Source organism: Paramisgurnus dabryanus, chromosome 3 (genome assembly GCF_030506205.2).
Source record: "Paramisgurnus dabryanus chromosome 3, PD_genome_1.1, whole genome shotgun sequence".
NCBI lineage: Eukaryota > Metazoa > Chordata > Actinopteri > Cypriniformes > Cobitidae > Paramisgurnus > Paramisgurnus dabryanus.
Window position 1 is genome coordinate 34108809 of NC_133339.1, and position 23881 is coordinate 34132689.

A 23881-nucleotide genomic window follows, 5' to 3' on the forward strand; every position below is an offset into this window, starting at 1 on the left:
CATACGCAAAACCATTATCTGTTTTTGTAAATACCTCAAAATGATAAATGCACATACACTGATTCCTAATTCTCCAAATCTGATAAAAATTCAATATATTACTGTAGCTTATGGATGAGTGGGACGCTTCAGACTATAATGAGGAACATAAGAGGAAGAGATGTGGACATTTGCCTGATCTCGCATCTGCCACCAACACTATTAAGAACTTTACGCTTCAGTGAGCCAAGCTGTGTGCTGCAATAAGGCCAAAGTCCACAGCAGATACTTACAGCATCAAGCTAAAGCCCATCAGTGACCAGGGGTCTCATTTATAAAGCGTGCGTACATATAAAACGGGGCTGGAAACGTGCGTACACCAGCTCCCATGCAAAGGTTGTGATCTATAAACAAACTTTATTGGAGAATGGGCTTGAATGGTGGGATCAGAGGATGATTAATTTATACACACTTGCAGGTGATCTGTGATTTATAAAGGGAACATTGCTTTGTTTTATTTTTTGTTTACCATTTTTGGCTTTTGGGTGCACGTAAACGTTTAGTAAAGATCCTACGCACAGTTTTATAAATGAGACACCAGGTCCCACACAAGATTATGGAAAAAACAAGAACCATTGTGCGACTTTAACTCTTTCACCACTATTGACTAGTTAGCTCGTCAATTAAGAGAAATACGGTTCCCTGCCAATGACGAGTTTTTCCGGCAATCCGTATTTCTGCTATTATCCAGCAGGTGGTGCTCTTACCCAACTTATAAAACCTGCTCAAAATTAGTATTTTTTAAAGACACCTACCCATATTTGAGAGGTCATAAAAAACCAAATGAAGTTTTTTTTCTAAGCAGAGGGTCTGTTCTTTCATTTGATATATTGTATGTTTATATATTTAAAGAAGAACCTTTTCTGGAATGCTTGCGCTGGCTGACAATTTTTTTTTAAAAAGCTTGCAGGGAAAGAGTTAAAAAAGAGAGAGATAAGAATTTGACTTTGCGATCTAGCAGTGGGCTCCAAGCCCAGAAAACACAGTCTGATTACAAAGAAATATGCCAGACCACTGGACTCTAATGTTATCAAACCCATCTGTTAGTATAAGCCAGGGTTAAAGAAGAAACAGCATGGGCAAAATTTCTATTGACTGGTTAAGAATGTGGATTAGGCAGATCATAGGGGCTGGATTATGATCTCTGATGGCAGCAGGTTTTTAGGTGTTGCCTGCTGCAGAATGGACTGATGCAGGGAAATACCGACCTCTGCATGGCCCGGCCAAGTCACGGCACTTTACTCCATATCAGTGCGGTCAACAGGGCAAAGCTCCAGCATCTGATGATGACTGCATTACCGGACAAAATATGCACATGGCATTCAGGGGGCATTAACAGCTGACACCAGCGGAGGACAGAGAGTAACACGCTCTCTGAACATAAGGCAGATTCAAAAGGCTGATGCAGCCGCTGGACTGAATTTTAATGCCTATGCAAAAAAAAAGCTAGAATGTTTTCTATCGGACCAATCATGGAAAGCAAGGCTGCTCATGTAGAAGTATTTCTGTACAACTAGCCAGTCCCTCCATTTTTGCGATTCCACAATCATGGAACACGATCCTGCATAATTTGCCATTTAATCACAAAATGATCACAAAAAATAAATAAATCTCATAAATAAATAAAATGATCCAATAGACCCCTTAAAAGTTTGTAAACATTGCAACATCTCCGGGTGGGCGGGGCTTAGCTGGAGGCAAAAAGAGGCGTGGCCGCAATGTTGACAAACGTAAGCTAGCACGTTTTAGGAGGGATTTATTAAACATGGATGCAGAAGAAACTTCGTAACTGTCCGAATTTGTACAGTCACTGATTCTGCTGGACTGTGACAGCTATTTTTGTAAATTAACTTTAACCAGGTTTTGAATATTTCCTAGACAACATATGAATTACTTTCTGGTGGTTTGGGGAATTTTGTCAAGGCTTATTGTCTAATGTAACCTATCGCTGGGCTAACTATGATTAGCAATGTGGATTTTTTTAAGAGACCATGAAGAATGGCACACACACGATCTATCGCTGTATGTTTGTGTAACATTTAACACTTTCCCCGCCAGCATTTTTCATGATTTTTACAAAAGTTTAATGCCTCCCAGAAAATGCCCTTCTTAACATATAAACATACAATATATTGAATGAAAGAACAGACCCTCTGCTTAAAAAAAAAGTTTTATCCCAGTTCTCTTTTTATCAACTCTCAGATATGGGTAGGTTTCCAAATTTTAAAGGGACCATTTAACCCTGAACTGAAATACGTCCGAAACCCCTATTGCAAGGCAGGAAGGCATCAAGGCATGTCCGAATCCATGGCTGTCCGAATTGCATTTCTCTGAGCTGCTTTCATGAATCTTAAGCCAACAAGTCAACTGTCTTAGTTTTCGGACGCAGCAGTAGTAGTAGAGGGCTGTACTCCCACACATGCGACTTATTCGTGTATTGCAGTTTGGCTGGCGGTTATGTGCGTGGCCCGCATACCGCCTACCATGGTCGAAACTGGTATTACAACACCAGTCGGGCTGTAGCTAGTAATTTAGCATGCTAATTCAGATTGATATTTCTGCAGCACTATACCTTGTCATTTTTTTAATGACACCTTTGCCCTTATTTCTTCTCATTCTTTTGATGCGTGTAGCTACTTTTTTTAAAATCTTTTACCTCAATTATTACAAATGGCACCTTTAAGCAAAAAGCTGAGATAATTAGATTTTTGTAAAGAACTTTTAAAAGAGATCAGATTCAGAGCGATCCTCAAAACCTAAGGGGGTCGCACACCGGACGTGCAGCTCAGCGCCGCGCCGTTCTAAAAAAATCTAACACATTGTTTTCTATGAGTTTAAACGATTAACATTTGGCTGCTAATGTATATTTAGCATTTTGAAGTAGACGCTAAAAGCTTGCGCTATTTAATGTGCAATTCTCCGAGTTGTCCTTGGCGCGGCACTGAGCTGCGCGTCTGGTGTGCGACCCCGTTTAGATGGACATACAGCTGTTTGCCCTAAGGATATACTTCCAGGTTTTATAAGTTGCGGAATTGCGGATGACTCGTCAATGACGGGGAAAGAGTTAAGCTATAGCGCTGAAGGTTGGCGACGTTTCACCTATAAAACAGTAACTTGCTGATTTGTACTAGATAAAAGCAACACACCAGTACATATGCACAGATAATTTTTTTTCCTGATATAAAGCGTGCACTGCACACACGGGCATCAGTCTGTACCCCATATTGCATTCAACCACTCTTGATTTCTGTGAAGGAATGTCTGACGGGATCCGGTAAAACTTTAGTTTTGAACCAAAAGTGCCGTTCCTTCTATTCTGGCAGCCAAAAAACACAAGAAGAAAACATTTTTAAGTCAAAACCTCAAACTTTTAGCGCGCCTGCTATTAATTCCTACTTATGTTTTGCCTCCAGCTAGAGCGGTGACGTCATAGTGTGGTAGGCTATTAAGGGGTCTATAATCTGTCCTGATAGGATGTAGACAACGTAGGGAACACTTTTGGCTTTATTTGACTAATTCACCTCACTCTCTTAAGCACGCTGTATTCTGTTACCATAGCAACCCTGCATCCCACAGTTAACAGTCAATGACAATCTCATGAGCAGTCGTATCACCACATTATCTCTTTTCAGATTTGCACTTGAACTGTAACATTATATATATATATATTATATCACTGCTGACACAATGCTCTACAACTGAGCTACATTTTAACATTGACAAATCTTTAAATCATACAAAATTTAAGATTTTTAGACATCTTTGGTCATTCGTCTTCACCATTAAGTCAGTCAACCATCTTCACCAGCAGCAAACCAACATATTAACCAGCATACACCAGACCTAAACTAAAGTAGTCTTTTCAAGGGACAGTATTGAGAGCTAGTTTTCAGGTTCTCAATGCGCAGACTCATTGAAAAACACATTCTCTCTATACATGTCCTTGAAATGAAATACTTGATAGGCATCTCACTTGTATGTCTATCAAGCTACCTGGACAGTTGCTATTTTCTTATACAATCACAGGCATCGCTGTTTGTGTGACACCACAAAACAAACACTGACTATTCAAGGAAATGCAATTACCGTCAGGTCATTATCTATTGAAGCATTGCTTCTTCAACGCCCATGTCTGCTCTCCCTGCTTTAAACATTCATGCTGTTTTTTTTCACAACACCAGCATCAACTAGGAGACAGAAATTCAGTGCGCAACAATCACGCTTTGGAACCGCAGATGATAATTATAAGTAATTATCAGTGCCTTCAATTAAGTGAATAATGTATTGAATTTAATCTAGCTGTATAATTGCTATAATTTACTCAAGGAGATCTGGAAATTCCTCTCGAGCTTTTCTGAATGATTAGGGGAGTTTACTTTTTATTTGCCATGCAGTATGACTGTACTTATACCATAGGTTATCTGTTAATTCAGATCAAATAAATACTAATATATATTTTATCAGTATATGTGTGTTCCCTGGAATCGAACCCACAGTCTTTGGCACTGCTAACAGTTAAGCCACAAGAATTATGCAAAGTTGAACTAAGAAATATCAGCACAGAATCTGTAAAATAAAGTGAGCTAAATTACCCAAAATAACATTACCGTCTCTACTTCACCCTTGAAACAAATGCATGATGTCACCAGTTGAGGGCGGGGCCTGTCTAATGGATTGTGAACGGACCCTTTGACATTTGTGGTTTGTCGCTGCTCAGCTCTGCTCATATGTGAAGCAAACCTGCTTTAGCCAATACATGCCACCAATCAGCCATTATTGATCTGCGCCTTCAGCTATTTAATGATCTCTCAAAAGAGGACCGAAGCAGCATTGAGTGAAGGGGGCTAAAGCGTGCAGCGTTACCCTTTCACCACCGACGGGATGGGGAGTGTCTCCGATTCTCCTTTAATGATGCCAGTAGCATCTCCTTCCCATCTGTAATTAATTCTCAATTAAAGCAGGCGGCCCGCAGCTCTAATACGTAAAGCGGGAAGGGGGAGGCTTCTGGAGTCTCATTAGTAGATTTGCATCGATCAGATACATCTGTTCAATAACAAAGAACGAAGACATCCTCGACTCGATTTTTCACCTCGCACGAGGTGAGATAAGCTCTCCGAACCCTGATTTGGAAAAAACGCGTGGGGAAAAAAGAGGAATGGGGGCTGGCCAGTAGTGCTGTGTAATGCAGATGAATGAAGGTGTTTGGATGGTAGAGGGATGATTAAAAGGGCTTTCGAATGTCACCTTAAGGTGAGAAGCTGTAAGTACCTGTGCGACTTCTCTGAATTACAACAAGCTTGTCTGTTTATGATTAGTGTTCCTCGTGATGTTTGCCGGGTCTTTGAGATACAGATCATCTACTGCATAATTTGTCACAAAAAAAACGTATTTTAAACTGGGAAGGTCACACTTTAAGAAATCAAGCTGGTCTTCAATGCAAAGACAAAGAAAGATTAAACATTATGTATTCTGTCTGGGCTATACTGTATGAAAAAACCATGACACTATCAGGGTAGCAGTTGTAAGTGATGATATTGCATACATTCTTTTAGAAAAAAGAAACAAAAGCTGTCACTGGAGCAGTACCCTTTCCAAAGGTACAAATTTGTACGTAAAGAGCGCATTTTAGTAGATATTGATACCTCAAAAGGGAAAAAATCTGCACCTAGTGGTACATATAATGACCTTTTAAAGGGCACCTTCCTAGAGATAGCTTTTTCTAATGGTACATTTACACGAGGCGAAAACGTTAACGCTTGAAGGAAGGCTAGACTGAAGCATGGCCAACAGCCAATCACAGTGGCCGCAACACATGCTCCGGTCTTGCATAAACGTAATTGGCTGGCTCGCACTTTGCGTTGGCACATGACAAGTTAAGAAATGTTCAATTTCTAACACGAGCTATGGAAGTGACGCGACATTGACGGATCCACACTTAAGTTCGAAAATGCATGACGTCACCCATTAAAAGTAAATGAGAAGCGTTAACGCTTTTGCCTCGTGTGAATGTACCATAAGAGTGTACGGTGTTGTTTTAATGATCGCTTAAAGGGGCCATGGCACAATATACGTTTTTAAGATGTCAAATAAATCTTTGGTGTCCCCAGAGCACATATGTGAAGTTTTAGCTCAGAATACCATATAGATTATTTATTATAGCATGTTAAAATTGCCACTTTGTAGGTGTGCCGTTTTGGGTGTGTCCTTTAAAATGCAAATGAGCGGGTGAAGTGCAAACACTGATCACAATGATGGTGGTTTGTTGCAATTGAAACTCAATTGTGCTGTCAATTATTTTGTCTCTCTCTCATTTTCTAGGTTGATAGAAGCACTGGGGACCCAATCATAGCACTTAAACATGAAAAAAGTCTGATTTTCATGCCATGGCCCCTTTAACTCTTTCACCGCCAGCGTTTTTAAAAAAAGCTGTTAGCCAGCGCCAGCGTTTTTCATGATTTTCACAAAAGTTTAATGTCTTCCAGAAAATGTTCTTCTTCAAATATATAAACATACAATATACCAAATGAAAGAACAGACCCTGTGCTTTCAAACAAAAAAAAACCGTTTCATCCTACCTTCAGTAGTTCTTTTGTAATCAGCTTTTGAATATGGGTAGGTTTCTGCAAAAACACCACATTTTGAGCAAAAAGCAGAGATAATTTCATTTTGTGACGAACTTTTCATAGAGATCCCATTCAGAGCGATCTTTCAAACAGACATGCAGCAGCTTGTCATAGGGCAATACTTCCGGGTTTAAAAAGTTGCGGAAGGGCGCCACCTAGTGGATAATAGCGGTATTGTCGAAAGACGGAAAAACTCGTCATTGGCGGGGAAGCATTTTCTCTTAATTGACGAGATATCTCGTCAATGGCGGGGAAAGAGTTAAGCATTACATCGGAAATAATTTTTTATAATGTTATTGATAGTTAATTGAAAGTGACACCTATGCTAAAGCCCAAAGTATAGTCTGTTGTTTTACATGTACAAGAACGTACATGCACAGTCAGACACACAGCCTTGCAAAGTATAGTTTATTTGACTCATATGCACACAGACGTTCGATGCATGTGCATTGCGATAAAAAGTAATGCTTCTCCTGGGCTACATACTACATTATCCTGTAGGCACATGCGCAACCTACACATACAATAAACGTTTCAACTGGGTTTCAACTATGCTTGTACTCTTCCAATAACGAAAACTGCGTCACACGAACTGTAAGCGGATACTCTATGGGTTAAAAAGGACCATACTTCGGCCTTAACAGTCAGGAACTATGGAAAGGTGGTTGACCAAGGAAATGTCTCTATGGGCGGAGCTACCCAATGCAACATTGCAGAAATACAAACCATCATTTGAAAAGTTAGTACGTTGGATGTTCATTTATAAATGAAGTTAGATTACATTAAATATATATCTACTCTTAAAAGAAATGTAAAGCATGATTAGAGTCTGTATATTTTTAAACTTCTGTATTATTTAATCCTACGTTTCAAAAGCACCATGATTCACCTAAAACTTAAATACCTCTGCAAATTCTTTACCCTAATTTTATATAATCCTCTATATAGGCAAGTTCTCAGCAAACATGACCCAGTTTTACTCACCAGAGAGAAACTTTCCTTCAGCCTTCTCAAAAAGGCTTTATTTACAATCTTGTCCTACCACAAAAAGCGAAGCGTTCCACTGAGTTCAGAAAAGATGCTCATCTAAATAAAACAGAAATACAATGCTTTTGGCTTGCCAAGTGTTGTGTTTTGTTTTTTAACAACACCTTCTTTTGTGGGACACTGCAAGTGATAATTAGATCCATCCCAAAAAGCTATTTTTCCTGCACCGACATGAAAAGCAGTGTTTACCGAAATTATTGTAATCTTTGCACATTATCCCAGAAAACATGTAATTAAAGGTTTGAAGTATGAACTGCTGGACTCTTTCACAGAAGCGAGAGCTTATCAGCAAAATGACACATTTAGAAAAGCTGCAAAAAAGTGGCATAAATCACCCAAAAATTAGGTTTAGTTTGCCAGGCCTTTCTTGACTAGCCAATAGCAGCCGAACAGCAATGGTACTGGTGCGTGTTCCCTATTAGAAAGCAGCAACCTTGAGCAAATGTATAGGATTAAAAAGAATAATGCCCGAAGTAAAAACAACACGCTAGCTCTAATTGTGCCACCCGTCTAACATATTGCTTTGTTTGTAGTGCACGACTAACTCAAATAAACCTTGCAATGTTTGCCTAAACGCTTATATAGTAGATTAAAGTCCTTGACTTATGAGGTTGTTAGGACTAAACGTTTAACATTCAAATGTAAAGTAGAAAATGTTTGTACTGATAAAATGTGTGTGTCTAACATTTTTCTTTTATTGCATTTAGAAACAAAGTACTGTAGCCGCGCTGATGCACAAGCTAAATAACAGACACCATATGTAACCATATATTATTTTTACCTACTGTACCACTGATGGGTTTATCTGAAAGAGATTATACCACAATAACACAATAAGATAGCAAGTGGACTATATCCCTTTATTAAAACTTCATTAAATCCAATAATTAAAGAGCACCTATTTCATTGCTAACAACAACGTTACTTGCTGTATTTGGTGTAATACAATGTGTTCACGTATTTTCCACATACCATACATTTTTTTAGCTCCAGATTTCACTCTCTTCCTGAAATGCATGGATTTGAAAAGCTCTGTGTCCCTGATTGGCCAGCTAATCTGTACATTGTGATTGGTCTGAATACCGGAAATGTGAAGCTCCTTACCATGTTTGAAAGATTCGCGCACAATGCAATGCTGACAGGAGTTAACTTACAGGCTGTGAGTTCGAAGTGGGATGAATTATGATAATGTCGCTCTTCTCTACATCACCAATCCCAAGAAGTAAATTGTTGCATACAATCCGTGTGTTTGTTGTAGTCCAAGAAAAGAGATTTAAGTTGGTGACGAAAACTCACATCTTACACGTTTATCGTTAACATGTACTCCTGCAAACTTACACACCAAAGGATGTTTAAAAATGTGAATTTTAAAATAGGTCCTCTTTAATTCTCCGTCAAAGGTGTTTACCCTCAACCTGGTACTTTTAGCGGACTGCTAAAAGAAGATCTGAGATAAAGGCTCAGGACCGCAGGACTGACCCGTATCCATCAGGTCCATAAGCTGTGAGTCTTGATCTCTCTAGCAGCTTTGGACTCTGCGGGCTACAGCGACTCTTCCTGCACCAGCAGAACGGCAGCGGTGCGACAGATGGACAGACACAACAACCCTGCATGTCAAAACGCGCTGTAGCATTTACTCTAATTCAATTATAAAATTGATTGCCTGGAAGTCAGCCTCCAGCTAACATACGCTTTGGTAAGCATGTTGAGAATTAAAAGCCCTCTGATGTAAAGCTTAGCCGGATTTCAGAAGGTCTGAGGTGAAATACAGCACTGTGTGCCGGGAACTGGAGAAATAAATTAAAAGTTTTTCATACGTTTCTCATCCAATCTTGCAAACTGCCTTACGGTCGCCATTTAAAAATGTTAAACGTTCACTGTGTTTATTTAATCATTATTGACCTTTAATTGTATTTATCTTAAAAAGTGCTGAGCAATTGCATAAATTAGTTATTTATGAGTCAAAACGTATGCATTATTCAATGGTCTATTTGCATGACAAATGGATCTCGGGAATAAATCGCAATGCTTAATAGTTAATGCACAATCAGTTATCGTTGGACCACATTGCTTTCCGAAAATATCCTATTCTTAAATTCAAAATTAAAGGTGTAGTTGTTTTGTTCCTTAGCTAAACACGGCGAGCAGTAATGGGCTTTTCGATGAAAGTCCGAAAGACAATTTCAATGACAATTCCTCCTATTTAATAAACACTCTTTGTGACTTCATTATGTCATAATTTGTAGCCAAATCCAAATGGCTGCTCTGCCAGGCTTTACTGGCCGTTTTTTTTCTTTGAAAGTGAATTATGCTCTCAACAGGTAACTAATTGCGCATATGAGATTTTAGTTGGAGAAAAGTCAGAGCTTCATAATAGGCTGACATTTCACCATTTATTTTTATGACTATATTAATCATCGAAATGAACTCCGGGTCGCCGTTGCTGCCGCCTGCGTCTCTATGCGCCACATCTGCCGTTTGGCTGCGTCCCTACAACAAGAAGTGTCTCAATATGTCACACACGAAATCTTCAGCTTGATCTTGCTTTTCAGAGCAGATTGCTTTCCGTCTACCCACACACTTCTGTTGCTCGCCATCACCGAGACAGGCGCACGCATCTCCAGACATGAAACGGGGGATGAGCGAGAGTGCGCCACATAAAAGGATTGACTGACAAGCCGGTCGCTCTGTGAAAAGCAGAATAAGGGATAAACATGTTGGGGATAGATATCTTCCTTTTCATCTTTTTCAACAAACCCCAGACCTCTCCTCCTTTCACACGTCTAGACCTTTCAGTCCAGTTTTACCTCAGTTGAAAAGGGGTGGTGAACTAGGCGTAATCTTTGGTGACTTCAGGGATGTGTTTTGAAAGAAGACACTTCCAATAACGTCAAAAAAGAAAGTGTTTTTCTGTTACAGTGGCAACCACTGACTTTCCACAAGTAGATCACAACATGGCCTTAAGAGAAAATTATATAGAAATGATCATCAATCATCCGTCAAACCAAATATTATGTGACCCTGCCTGTGAAACCCAGTTAAAGTCATCTTCTGGTGATTTTCTGTTTTGTATATAGAATCGGACTAAGTAGTGTAAAGAACATTTTGTGAAAATATAACCTTGATATTTTTAATATTGACTGAGTAAGGTCATGCCAAAAACTAAAGTTAAGTGAAATCAATGACTGAAATAAACGTCAGACTGGATTTCAAAGAAAGGGTCACTCAATCTATTTTATTTTCCATTCATTTTATACCAGGCAACGTTTGCAACTACCAAAACTTTAAATTTAACACAGCATAAGATCTTGATTTTGTGGTTTTTCATTAACGTTTGATTGGGTTAAAAATGCACTTTTTATGATTTTCACAAAAGTTTTATGCCTTCCAGAAAATGTTTTCTGGAATGTTTTCAGAAAATGTTTAACAATATGTCAAATGAAAGAACAAAACCTCTGCTTTTAATCAAACAAACAACAACAAAAAAATGTATTTGTTCTCTTTTTGTTCCCATATTTCATACCTCTCAGGTATGGGTGGGTTTCTTCAAAAATACCACATTTTGAGCATTAATTGCGTTTTTGTGAAGGACTTTTGACAGAAATCAGATTCAGAGCGATCCCCAAAACATACACAGATTTGAACTGTTTACTCTAAGGGGATACTTCCAGGTTTTATAAGTTGTTTAGGGAGCACCTGGTGGATAAAAGCAGAATTACGGATTGCTGGAAAATCTCGTCATTGGCAGCGAAGCATTTTCTCTTAAAGGGATAGTTCGTCCAAAAATGATATTAAACCCATGATTTTCTCACTTATTAAATGTAAAGTTACGGGGTCCACGTCCAAAAAATGTGCATCCATCCTTCACAAAATAAATCGAAACGGCTCCAGGATGATAAACAAAGGTCTTCTGATGGTAATCTGCGCGGTATTGTTGTAGACATATCCATATTTAAAACTTTATAAACGAAAAATAAATACCTTCCGGTAGCGCCGCCATCTTAGTCGCGTCCGCATTCAAGATCAGAGCTTTACGCAACTTACAGAGGTTACTCTGCTGCTGCTCTGTGCCCCCGCCCTCCGAATTTGTCATACGTCACTAAGAAAAGTGCGTACACTACGCTAATACTCTCTCCTGAATACAGAGGAGTCTAAGATGGCGGCGCTACCGGAATGTATTTATTTTCGTTAATAAAGTTTTAAATATGGATATTTCTACCACAACACCGCGTGGATTACCCTCAGAAGACCTTTGTTTATCATCCTGGAGCCGTTTGGATTTATTCTGTGAAGGATGGTTGCACATTTATTGGACTTGAAGGATGTGGACCCCGTAAAATCACATTTAATTAACTGAAAGATCTAAAACATTTTCTAAAATATCCGAAAATGTGTTCGTCTGAAAAACGATGGACATATGCATCTTGGGGGTGAGTAAATCATGGGTTTAATATCATTTTTGGCCGAACTATCCCTTTAATCTCTTAACTCATCAACTGTGGGCAAAAAGTCAATAAAACAAAACAAAAGAAATTTGATAGATGTGTCTTCTTAAAAGGGTGGTTTAATGCTATTTCATGAATTCTGACTTATTAACACAGTTTTAAGAGTCCTCATGCTAAACATAAGCAAAGTTTCAAAAAAGCAGTTGAGCTTGTAGCAGTGTATTTCTGAGCCAAACTCACTCCTCCTTTATCCTACAAGTTTCGGAAAGTTTTTTTCAAATGGGGGTATCGGTTACAACTGATTGACCCCATATTCCTTTTATGGGCCTTTGCCCCCAGAAAAGCATGCCTGCCCTGCATGTCAAATGAGAGCGAGAACGCGCATTAACATTGCTTCATCGTGAAGAAGTCACCGGTAGGCTATCACTGCACAGCAGGCGACAACTTTGTTTTAGCAAGATAGTTTGACAAAAGAAGTGTGTTTTTGGATGTTAGGAGAAGAAAACCTTATTTAGCTTTCCCTGTCTTAAGACAACAGTGGATGCAGTTCGTTTTTCCTGGACAGCAACGTAATTGCGAATGAGTTCGTTTGTTCCCTGGCTGCATTTCGGAGAGGACTGCTTTACAAACAAGGCTCAGTTTGACACTTGTTTACAACTGTTGGAGTGGTCCAAACTTTAAAAGACCCCGTTTAGGAGTCACAACCACAGGCGTTGCTTTTTTATTAAAATAGCGGATAAACAAACAAGGATTAATTACCAGATAGAGAGGCTGTAATCCTGCTGTTGTTTCTGTTCGTCCATTACTGATTCAGTATCCGATTCTGGATCAAATGTATAATGTTTTTTTAAAGTTTGATTTCCATCTATGACGGCTGTGAATCCAAAAGTAGCATGCAAAGCTGCATGTACTCGTAACTCTTCAGCTCCGCCCACCGCACACCTTCAAGAATTCGTCCTTTTCCGCCAAAAATCGGAAAGCCTGTTCTTTCTTTTATAAATCTGACAACACGAAAGACTCTTTGGACATATGAATGATGAAATACTACTCTATAGGTAAGCAAGATTAACATTAGATTGGCAAAAACATCTTGTGTTATGTCAGCTTCAATAAAAAACTAAATTAATAAAATTATACTTAATTACAAAAAACTTTATTCAATTTCATAGGTCCCACAAACAATTATACAATGTTAAAGACATGGGACAGCCGAGTATAACGAAAAGTTGAAAGTGTAGATGATTAAGGGTCTATTCATTTCATAAACCAGATGAAATAATTGGCATAATATAATTGTTCTGCATTTTCTGATTATGGTCAATTTATCACTTCACCGCCTCAATATTTTCCCTTGCATCAAGCAAGGCTCTTCTTTTTTTCACTATGATCAGACAACTGTTCAGGAATAGCCGGTGAAAAGGCAATTATCTATCATTCTGCGATTCGCTCGATAACGCTGCTGATTAATGTGTAATTGGAGTCAATGATCATTCTTTAGAAGCATTTAATCACACTTCACATTCAACAGAGATGCCCGTAAGCTGAGGCCCCCAAAATAGTCTCAAATCCACAAAACCCTTCTGTCTGTGAGCCACCCCAACATTTCTATATTGTGTCTAACAGCTTCCTGTCAGACAGACAGCCTGCCTTTGGAAAACCGATGTGGGCGTCGGGGAAGTCAGGCGTGTGAGATCAGGGCAGACTATTCATTCACATTTTGATTACTTTTTTCTTATCTGCAACTTGCATCTTTTCCCCTCGTTTTTCATTGAAAGGGAAACAGAAGAATTCCTCTAGTGCAATGGGATTTCTTCGTAGCGTATGCAGCACAAGAGCTGTGTGTGTATCCGCTCTGCTGAAGAGGTTTGATTTGACGTCCTGTATGGTGGCAAGCTCCTCCTGTTCCTCTGGCTGTGAGGTGTGAAAGAAGAGATGAGGGCACAGCGCTCCTCCAAGCTTCAGCTCCTTTCATGGTTTTCCAGTCAGCGGTATCCTGCTGCCTGTAACTCTACTGGCTACTTTCGCTGGACACCACAGGCCCTGGAGATCCTTTAGAGATCAAATGCAATGGCTCAGCAGCTCACTGGATGCAACTTGTGAAACTTTTACAATAATGTGCGAAACAGCAGTTTACTCTTTTATACCAAATGGTCATTTTGACTTTAGAAATCCTTAGGAGGTCAACAAATATGTAGGAGTTGTTATGTTACTCATTTTATTGAGGTTTGCACATAACTGATCAAGAGTAGTAATTAATCACACAGGAGAAACGGGTAGGATCTTAAGCATCTAGCATGCTGAGGAGAGAAGAGCACAGCATGCACCGTGTCAAAGTGTTTGGACTCTAGGAGGCTGTTTACACTTGGCATTAACATGCATTTTCGTCGATTGGATCACAAGTGGACGGCGTTAATGCCAGGTGTAAACGGTGTTCAAAACGTTTTGAACGCGTCCACGTTCGACCACTTTCAACCACATCCAGAGGTAGTCGAAACCACTTTCGATCGGATCGCTTTGTAGTTGCGGAACGCAATGTGGTTGAATGTGTTCGAACAGCCACACGCGACCGCCTTCTCTCCGCCCATTTATCTAATCTGAAGTATTAAACACAAATTTTATGTCTTTTTTTGACTTCTGGCATGAACATAAGGTGAACAGCGCTATTTTTAGCCTTTCATTGATAAAACTACTGCGGGTGTTCTCCGTAGTTTCGTTTTGAAAGCGTGAAAGTTGCGCGATCCTATTTCATCAATTGCGCTGAAAATTCAGAGAAAGCTCCAACATTTAAACGTACAAAACACTGTGCAGCATGTTTACTTGTTAAACAAGCAGCAGACTCCGACATAATATTAGTTTGCGTCCATATAAACTCGTCATTTCTCCCGCTCGCGTTTGAATGACAGCAGAGAGACTCGCCCACCGTCTCACAGACCACCCCCTCACAGTATTCAGGACAGAAGTGGTCGAAAGTGGACAAAAGAGACGGATTTAAATACCAGGTGTAAACGTAATGTGTCTCTCTCGTCCACTTGTGATCTGATCGATGAAAACACATCTTAATACCAAGTGTAAAAAGACCCTAGAGCTGCCAGCTTTACTTTAGGCAGTGTTTCACTCTGTTTTTTTTTTTTGGTATGCATTTTACTCCAAAGTACCTGCTGTTAACGTGTGTTGTTCTTTATACACTGTAAAGAACAACACTGGACGGTGCAACTCATGAAAATTAGTTGTAGTTTGCAACTTTTTTGAAAATATGCTAATTTTCTATCTTCCCTAGAGTTAAACATTTAATTTTTACCGTTTTGGAATCCATTCAGCCGATCTCCGGGTCTGGCATTACCACTTTTAGCATAGCTTAGCATAATCCATTGAATCTGATTAGACCATTAGCATTGCGCTAAAAAATTATCCAAGGAGTTTCAATATTTTTCCTATATAAAACTTGACTCTTCTGTAGTTACATCGTATACTAAGACAGACGGAAAATTTAAAGTTGTGATTTTCTAGGCAGATATGGCTAGGAACTATACTTTCATTCTGGCGTAATAATCAAAGACTTTGCTGCCGTAACATGGCTGCAGGAGGCACAATGATATTACGCACTGCCCAAAAATAGTCCCCTGCTGTTGAAAGTAACCAAGGGGAAAATTTTCGGCTGCGGCGTAATATCATTGCACCTCCTGCAGCCATGTTACTGCATGAGCTGTCGTCCTCCTTTGTGCTGCTAAGAAGAGTCATGTGATGTCATGTCCACCTGAGTTGACGTCACTGACCAACGTCGCTTTATCAATGAGGTACGACACTTCTTGCGATGGGAATATTTGATCTGTCCGCTTACATTGCAGATGTGAATGCATGTACAGTATCCGATTCATATCAGATTTAGGCCTAAAACCGATCTTTTACTGACCTCAACTCTTTCGTGATCACGCCTACGGCCGGCAGTTTATAAAGTTTGAAATATAAATGTTTCCTTACAAAAACCCATCGTTTTGCCTCAGAAGACATTTAATAAGTGTATGGATTCGTTTTTGATGGATGGATGGCCTTTTTGGAGCTTTTAAAATGGGACATTATCCAATGCCATTATAAAGCTGAAAAGGTATTATTTAATATAAATCTGACTATGTTTGGCTGAAGAAAGAAAGTCATATATACTTAAAATGGCTTGAGGGTGAGTAAAATATGGGCTTGTATTTATTTGGGACAAACTTTTGTAGTCTAAGATACCTATCAAAAACACATGAGTTTAATGGTTCAATATTAAATAGGATGTCGACAACTATATGCTATAGTACGTGTGAAAGATGCCTTGTGCATTTGTCTCATATACTGTACTGTTCCAACACATCCTCATCCCATGGCGTCAATATTTGACGCCACTTGACCATGCGTCAACAGTTGACGCGGAGGGTATACCTTTCGCGTCATTTTTTGACGAACTGGGGACTTCAATACTATTAGGTACGCGAAATTAAACAGTTGTCACCTGGCGTTGGGGTTAGGGTTAGGTTTGGGTAGGGATGTCGTTATGTAAATCTAACCCTTAACCGACGCGAAAATGGTAAGAAAATAGGAAAGAGAATGCAACGGACTTAATAGTATTGAAGTCCCCAGTTCGTCAAAAAATGACCTGAAAGGTATACCCTCCACGTCAACTGTTGACGCATGGTCAAGTGGCGTCAAGTATTGACGCCATGGGGTGAGACTGGGTTGACTGTTCTGACTTAAATCTGAGTCTTTGCTAAAGCAGTGTCAACAGACTTATTTATGTACTCTAAGAGTGAAGGAAGGAGTGGATGAAGACAAATGTGGGCCGAAGCAGACCCAACCCGCTTATCCCCCCTACTGACTGATGATGGCTCTCAATAATTAACTTCATAAAGGGGGCAGTACCACCCAGCAGGTGTATTAAAACCAGACTCCATAAACGGCCTCCATCGAATTAGCAAAACCTACGTCATTTTTCACCGAACTCCTCCGAGCCAAACGGCACTGATTTGAAATGGACGTGTCTGTAATGAGCAAAGGCTTGAACTCTCTCGCGAGTGATAAGACAAAGACGTATTTATCAATCGTGTCATTTCCTCCTGATTGTATTTGTCTAACACGTCATTTACAACCTGTGGAGAGGAGTGCGTGGAACGATGACAAACTGCCGAATAAAGAAGATGAGAAAAGCAAGCTAACTTGATTTAAGAAATAAAAGCAAATCACAAACACATTACGGGCAAAATTCAACTCGGAGCGCATTTGATATCTCAAACGGATTCCTGGGAAGCGGACTCGAAAAACGGCTCCCCCGACAGCCCTCGACTTTTGTTAAAGGCATTTTTAAGCAAGTCAGTGGCCATATTTGTAATGCCCCCATGCAGCTGTTTACCAGTCATGCAAGTAACAGCTTCTGACTTCTTGAGTGGAGAAATAAGGAAGTCGTGATAAGCATACATTGCTCCCATGACTACCGGGTTATATGTGAATGTGACATGACACATTAAAATAAACCCCACAGCTTTGCTGCTTATAACAAGAAAAGTAATCTGCACTTCTTCTGTCTTGTTTCTTGTTGGTGGTGCTTTGGATGACATGATTCTAGCAACAAAGTTGTTTCATGTGCTGAGCGCAATGGGTGGCTGAATGGCTCGTAATGGGTAGAAACATCAAAGTTCTCTTCAATAATGAATGATGAAAAATTCAACAAGGTAGAGGAGGACGCAAGGACAAAGCCATGAGAGGTAGACACAATATCTTATTTCCAACCTGCCACTTTCATCTACGGTGGAAACACAGAGCACTTCTCACCAATGGGGTAATTATCACCATCATGAAAGTTTCATGCTGTCCAAAGGGAAGGCAAGGGTGGCACAATGAAAGTGACTTTCAAAGGCCTCAGCTTTCCTCTCCTTCCCTGCGCCGGCATTCACAACTGGACCCTTCTGCTTTAACAACTCTCGGCTTTTGTGCGGTTCCAAGAGAAGAAAGGATGGCCGAAAAATGACAAATTAAGAGAGATGAGTAAAGGGAAGCCATAACCAAACAGAGGAGGAGTGAAATAAAAACGACTGTGGACCATTTGGATTGTGGCATGGTTATCCCCCAGCATGCAGCAGAGATAGAAATCACACAGAGCGTCTGCACGGCCGCTTATTTCACGCTACATTAACAGACCAAAGAGATATTTCTGAGGCCGAAGCAAAACTAAAACTAGAAAAGTCCCAAAGTTCAAGAAATAATAGGAAAGCATAACAAGTTTTCCATGCTGAAATACTGAACGGCTCAACATGTGACCACGCTCTAAATGATGTCTTCTTCTTAGGGAATCTTCGGTTTGCTATCAAACAGCAAAGTTTGATTAGTACATCGTATACGTAGCTGAGCAAACAACTCGGAGCGCCGATATCAAGACAAAGGCAAAAACCTGCAGGGTAAAGGGAACAAACACTTGAAATAAAAATGGAGAGAGTCGCACTGGAATAAATATGACCACCACATCTGATATCAATAAACGCTGCTGTCTACATCTCAATGAGATACATTTTCATACCAGAATCCCTAATGGACAGCTTGAAATATACAGCCACCCAAAAACGTATTTGGATACTCCAGTCACATACAGAAATATATGAAAGTCATTGCATTAGATAGCAGGAGATCATACCAAACCGCATCTAAATGAATGCAAAAGATACCAAGCTAAACATTTTACAAAAAGGGTGGTTAGGTTTGAAATTACAAAACAGTAGATGCAAAACTATTCAGACTTTAGTTAAACAAATGTTTATAGTTAATGTTCTATACTAAACATGTGGTTTCTCTGCTAGGATAGCTGTGCATTTGTATACAGAGATTCAGATATTTTCTTATTCAATGCAAGAAAATCACACCCCTACTGAAAAATCCAGCTAAGCCCAGCATAAGCTGGTTTTTGTTGGTCTCCCAGCTTGGTTTTAGCTGGTTTTGTTGGTGTAGGTAGTTGGGTTTTGGTCACTTTTTAAGCTGGTCTAGCTGGACTTAGCTGGTCAGGCTGAAAAACCAGCTGACCCACCAGCTTGACCACTTTGCCAGGCTGGGAGGACCAGCTTAAACCTGCTACTGCCACCTTAAACCAGCTTAAGCTGGTATTAGCTGGATTTTTCAGTAGGGACATAAAGAGAAAAAACTTAATAATGCAACCAAACAGTTTTTAAGTAAACATTAACTTCCATAGTATATTTGAAGAGTTATGTTGCAAAACGAGATAATCTTGTTTTTTGGTTGTGCATTCCAATTAATATCAATTCAACTGCAGTTGGTTTGTTTTGTTTTAAAACTTCAAAACTTAAAAAATACAGCTAATTAGCACCATAAAACATAATAATAACATGATAAAATAATAATAAACATGTTTTGACAAAAATGTTAAAATCTCGTTTTGCAACAAAACTCTTCATTTCTTTTCTACTATGGAAGTTAATGATGCTCCTGTTTCTTGCTTATTACAATTATCTACCTAGTGTTCAGCAAAACAATAATATTTTTATAGGATTGTAACAACTTGAGATTGAGTAAATAATGACAGAATTTGCATGTTTGGGTGAACTATCCCTTTAAGTATGGTTTAACTCTTTCCCCGCAACCGTTTTTCTTTTTTTAAAGTTGCCAGCCAGCACCAGCATTTTTTATGATTTTCACAAAAGTTTAATGCATTGCAGAAAAAGTTTTTCTTTAAATATATAAAAATACACTATATCAAATGAAAGAACAGACCCTCTGCTTTCAAACAAAAATTTGTTCTCTTTTTATCTCCTACAAAATATGGGTAGGTTTCTTCAAAAATACATCATTTTGAGCAAAAAGCTCAAGAGATAATTGCCTTTTGTGAAGGACTTTTGATAGAAATCAGATTCAGAGTGATCACAAACATACACAGAGTTTGAACTGTTTACCCTAAGGGGATACTTCCAGGTTTTATAAGTTGGGAAAGAGCACCTGGTGGATAATAGCGGAATTACGGATTGCTGGAAAAACTCGTTGTTGGCAGGGAAGCGTTTTCACTTGGTGGGGAAAGAGTTAAGTGCCCAAATACTTTTGGGGCAACTCCCAGACAGAAAATGACTCCGAGCCGGACCAGCACCGAATCCGTGCCAAAGTCGGCAACTCTGGTGTGGATCTGGCCTGACTCATTTGAATTTATCAGTAAATCAGATAATAAAGGAAGCTAAATTGTTGACAGAAAAGTCTGCTTGCGCCAGCCTTGACATGACCAGTTTGGCATACTAAACAGATCCTCGAAGTCGAAATCGAGCAGAATTTTAAAAAGCTAACATATCTTCCTCTGTTTTTCCTTTTCCTTCAAAACTCAATCGATGAAACAGCAATGTTATTTTGGGTAATTTTGACTGGGAAATTGCCACTGGCATGGTCAGAGTAGTTTACAGTAGATTTCCGTACCAAGCATTTCAAAAAGCTTTTATTTGATGCAGAATCCAAAAGAACTTCTACAACATGGAAGCATTCATTTTCCTCCCTTTCTCCAGCATTTTACAGTGGACATTAGTGTCTTTGCAAAACATCTATCAGCATTTATCAATTGTGAGACAAAAACATCTTACGAGACTCACAAACAGATTTATGTTACACCAAGTTAATATTGATTCAGGGCCCTGGATCCGAGCACATAGATAAACTTTGATCCTATAAGGGCAGTTAATGTAATGCCCGTGCCAGTCAAGTGCTTATGAAGTACAGCCCAATTTCCCAGAGTCCATCCTGGGGATTTTGCCCAGTAACGCATAGTGCCAGTTTAAATGGCTAAGCTGATTGCATTGCTTCTGCCTCTGCCACAGAACAATTAAGGATGTGACATCACATCCAATAGTGCGTTAATGGGCTTGGCTGGATGTATGATTGCTTGATATTCCTTTACCGTCCTCTGGGATGCGCGAGTCTGTGGGTTTGATCCCGGATACACAGACACCAGATGGCCCACATAAAGGGTCAAAGAAACAGTGTTCGTGCCTGGGATGACCGGCTAGATTCCCATAGGCACGGATTCTCAAGCACATGCTTATGCTCAAATGCATCACTGTATATGCGGTGGCGAACACTGTCAGCGGTTGCATATTGATTTTATGTACAGTATGTGACCTGCTTTCTGTCATGATGCTATATCTTGTCAAAATACTAGTGGGAGAGCAACCGTCCAATTACTGAGCTGGATCTGAGCCAAGGCATCTTTGCATCTATGCTGGAAACTCTCATATACATCCATCTTTCCAACAAGCCTTTCAACTAAATGTGCATTTCTACCTCTGAACAAAAACAAATATTTGCATTATTACAGTCCGGCATTTGACAATTTTTGTACCTCAGTGCGCAAAATGTAAAAAAAAAACAATAAATACATTAGCGTCCAACAATATCAACACGACCGAACGATAACAAATTGGCTCAAAAGAGTACTCCCAAAAGTGCTGTTCCGCCATACAATAGTTCCTCTTTTAAATCCGCTCAGAAAAGCGCTGCGTTTTATTTTGTACCCCCAAACTTGCTCGTATAACTACTCGTCTTAAATAGGAAAAACGTTGATGTGTTTGGTCACTTCTAACTTTATCTCTGAGTGGTACCATTGAATGAATGGGGCTAAGCTAAATGCTATCGAAGTGTCGCAGCGCGCCCCAGCGGTTACGTGCACGCACTATGATGATAGAGGGATGTATGAACTCTTCTTAGTTAAGGTAATAACATAGTTTAATATGGAAAATGAGTAGACTATTCCTTTAAGGTCTAAAGCTGAAGATGAAAATTCATTAATCTGTGGCAAAATTCTCAGCACATCCTTGAATTAATTTTCTGGATATTTTGACATTTAAATATGTTTTACTATTTAAAAGCTGCACAAACTTTTTTATTCAAGGCTTAAAATATCTAAATCAAAAATATTATATGAGTAAAATTCTGTAGTAGTTTGTGGCTTTTGCACTTTTAAAAGTACACTCCTACATGTGAACACCCTAATTTAGTGCCTTATAATACGTGAAAATATCTAATTAATTAAATATTTATATTTTATCAGATTAATCGATTAATAGAAAAATAATTGGCTCATTAATCGATTATAAAAATAATCTCTAGTTGCCGCCCTATTATAGTTATCGTCTATAGTGTAAACAGCCCTTAAATCTTCTCAACACTCTCGCAAGACCATAACGCCGCCTTTTTCGTTTTTCACTGCATTTCCAACAGGCAATTTATTCCCCCCTTTAAATATTTTACGTTTGTTTCATTTAACGCAATTGTCTCTTCGAGACAAGATGCCACACCTGTCTGCCTTCGCTTGAAGCATTACTAGCACGAGTCCGCTTCTAATTTACCCTTAGTTAGTCTGCTTGCTTTTCAATTACGCTGGCTGTTGAAATCAAATGCAAGTCTCGAACGGGCCAAGTGCTGTATAGGTGGAGCGTGAGGCGAGTCATTAGACAAGCTTTTATTGGAGTCTCGTCTAAATGAAAGACACTTGACTGACAACGGCAAATCGGATCGGTCTCGTCGATCTCTGCCCGGTAAGCTGCTAATTAGAAAAAGGCAATGAAGAAGTACCGTAATAAGATTAAAGAAGAGCCACCAACAGGCATTCATTACGCTTCTGTCACAAAGCAATAAAAAAAAAACACTTGCACACACACAAAGCACACGGTATCCATGTCTTACACAACTCTTTTCTTTATTTCGGTGTGGGCTGCAGTAAACGGATGCCCTGAAGGATTAAAGCTGAACACTGAAGGTAATTACATCTCTTACAAGGCGCAACGTGGACCAAAAGCCAAGGGACCTGTGCCGGGTCATCCAGAACTTTCCTAATGAACGGATGTTGGGGTGGCGGGCAACGTTTTAAGATTAGACAAGCAATTAAGCTCTACTTACACTCTGTTGCTGGGAATGATCTTGTAGCCGTCCCTGAACCATGTCACCTGTGGCCGCGGGAAGCCGCTGACCGTCGGGGAGTTAAGGATGGCGGCCCTTCCTTGCGTCACCGTCTTTCTTTGGTCATTGTCAATAAAATCGCCCATGTCTGCCAGAACAGAGATCTAATTAGTCTTTAGTGTAAAGATGGTACAGCTCAAGCTCTGTTGCAAAATCTAACAAGCCAGCACAAGCAATGACAGTGTAAGGCTATATAAACCAACACATAATATTTGAAATACTACACGCTGGCACCAACTGTGCTCCGGATGTTTTGGCACCGAACCCATTGCAATGCGTTTTCATTGCTACAGATACACGAAGACGTGCCTTCAAATCTGGCGAGGTCTTTAAAACAGCAGCATGATAAAGATGTCTGCCTTTTGGAACAGAAAAGTGTTGGGTGCGTGCCAATAATGCCTTTAAAATGCTGCCCCCGTAGGCAACTCGCTAGTTTTTGGAACAGAGCATCAAAATACAAAGCGATTCTAATGATACATTCAAGACCACAGAGGCTTTTTAACATATTGGCCACAAACTGCAGAGGTGTTCAATCAAAGGCATTTATTCATGCCACGCTGCGCAGCGAGATTGCATCACGATGCAAAACGAAGGACTGCGCTTTGAATTGGGTGACATAAATCCCAATGATGTAGTTTTTACATCACATTCATGTGCTTAAAACAACTGGAAATGAAAACCAAGTGTAATGAGGAAGATAAAGAGAAACCAAGGAGTCGAACTGGATGAAGATAAATGTCTTTCTAGGTGTATGAGATGTGTGAT

General features: G+C 39.6%; 1 protein-coding gene across 4 annotated transcripts in view; it reads right to left on the reverse strand.

The window, feature by feature from the left end:
- The window catches only part of sdk1a (sidekick cell adhesion molecule 1a), a 376732-nt gene that overhangs the window by 198202 nt on the left and 154649 nt on the right, over positions 1-23881 (reverse strand). For all 4 annotated transcript variants that reach the window (XM_065261980.2, XM_065261910.2, XM_073814026.1 and 1 more), the window contains exon 4: positions 23057-23204. In XM_065261980.2, the coding sequence (XP_065118052.1) occupies positions 23057-23204 (148 nt within the window). The remainder of the gene's footprint in view (positions 1-23056; positions 23205-23881) is intronic.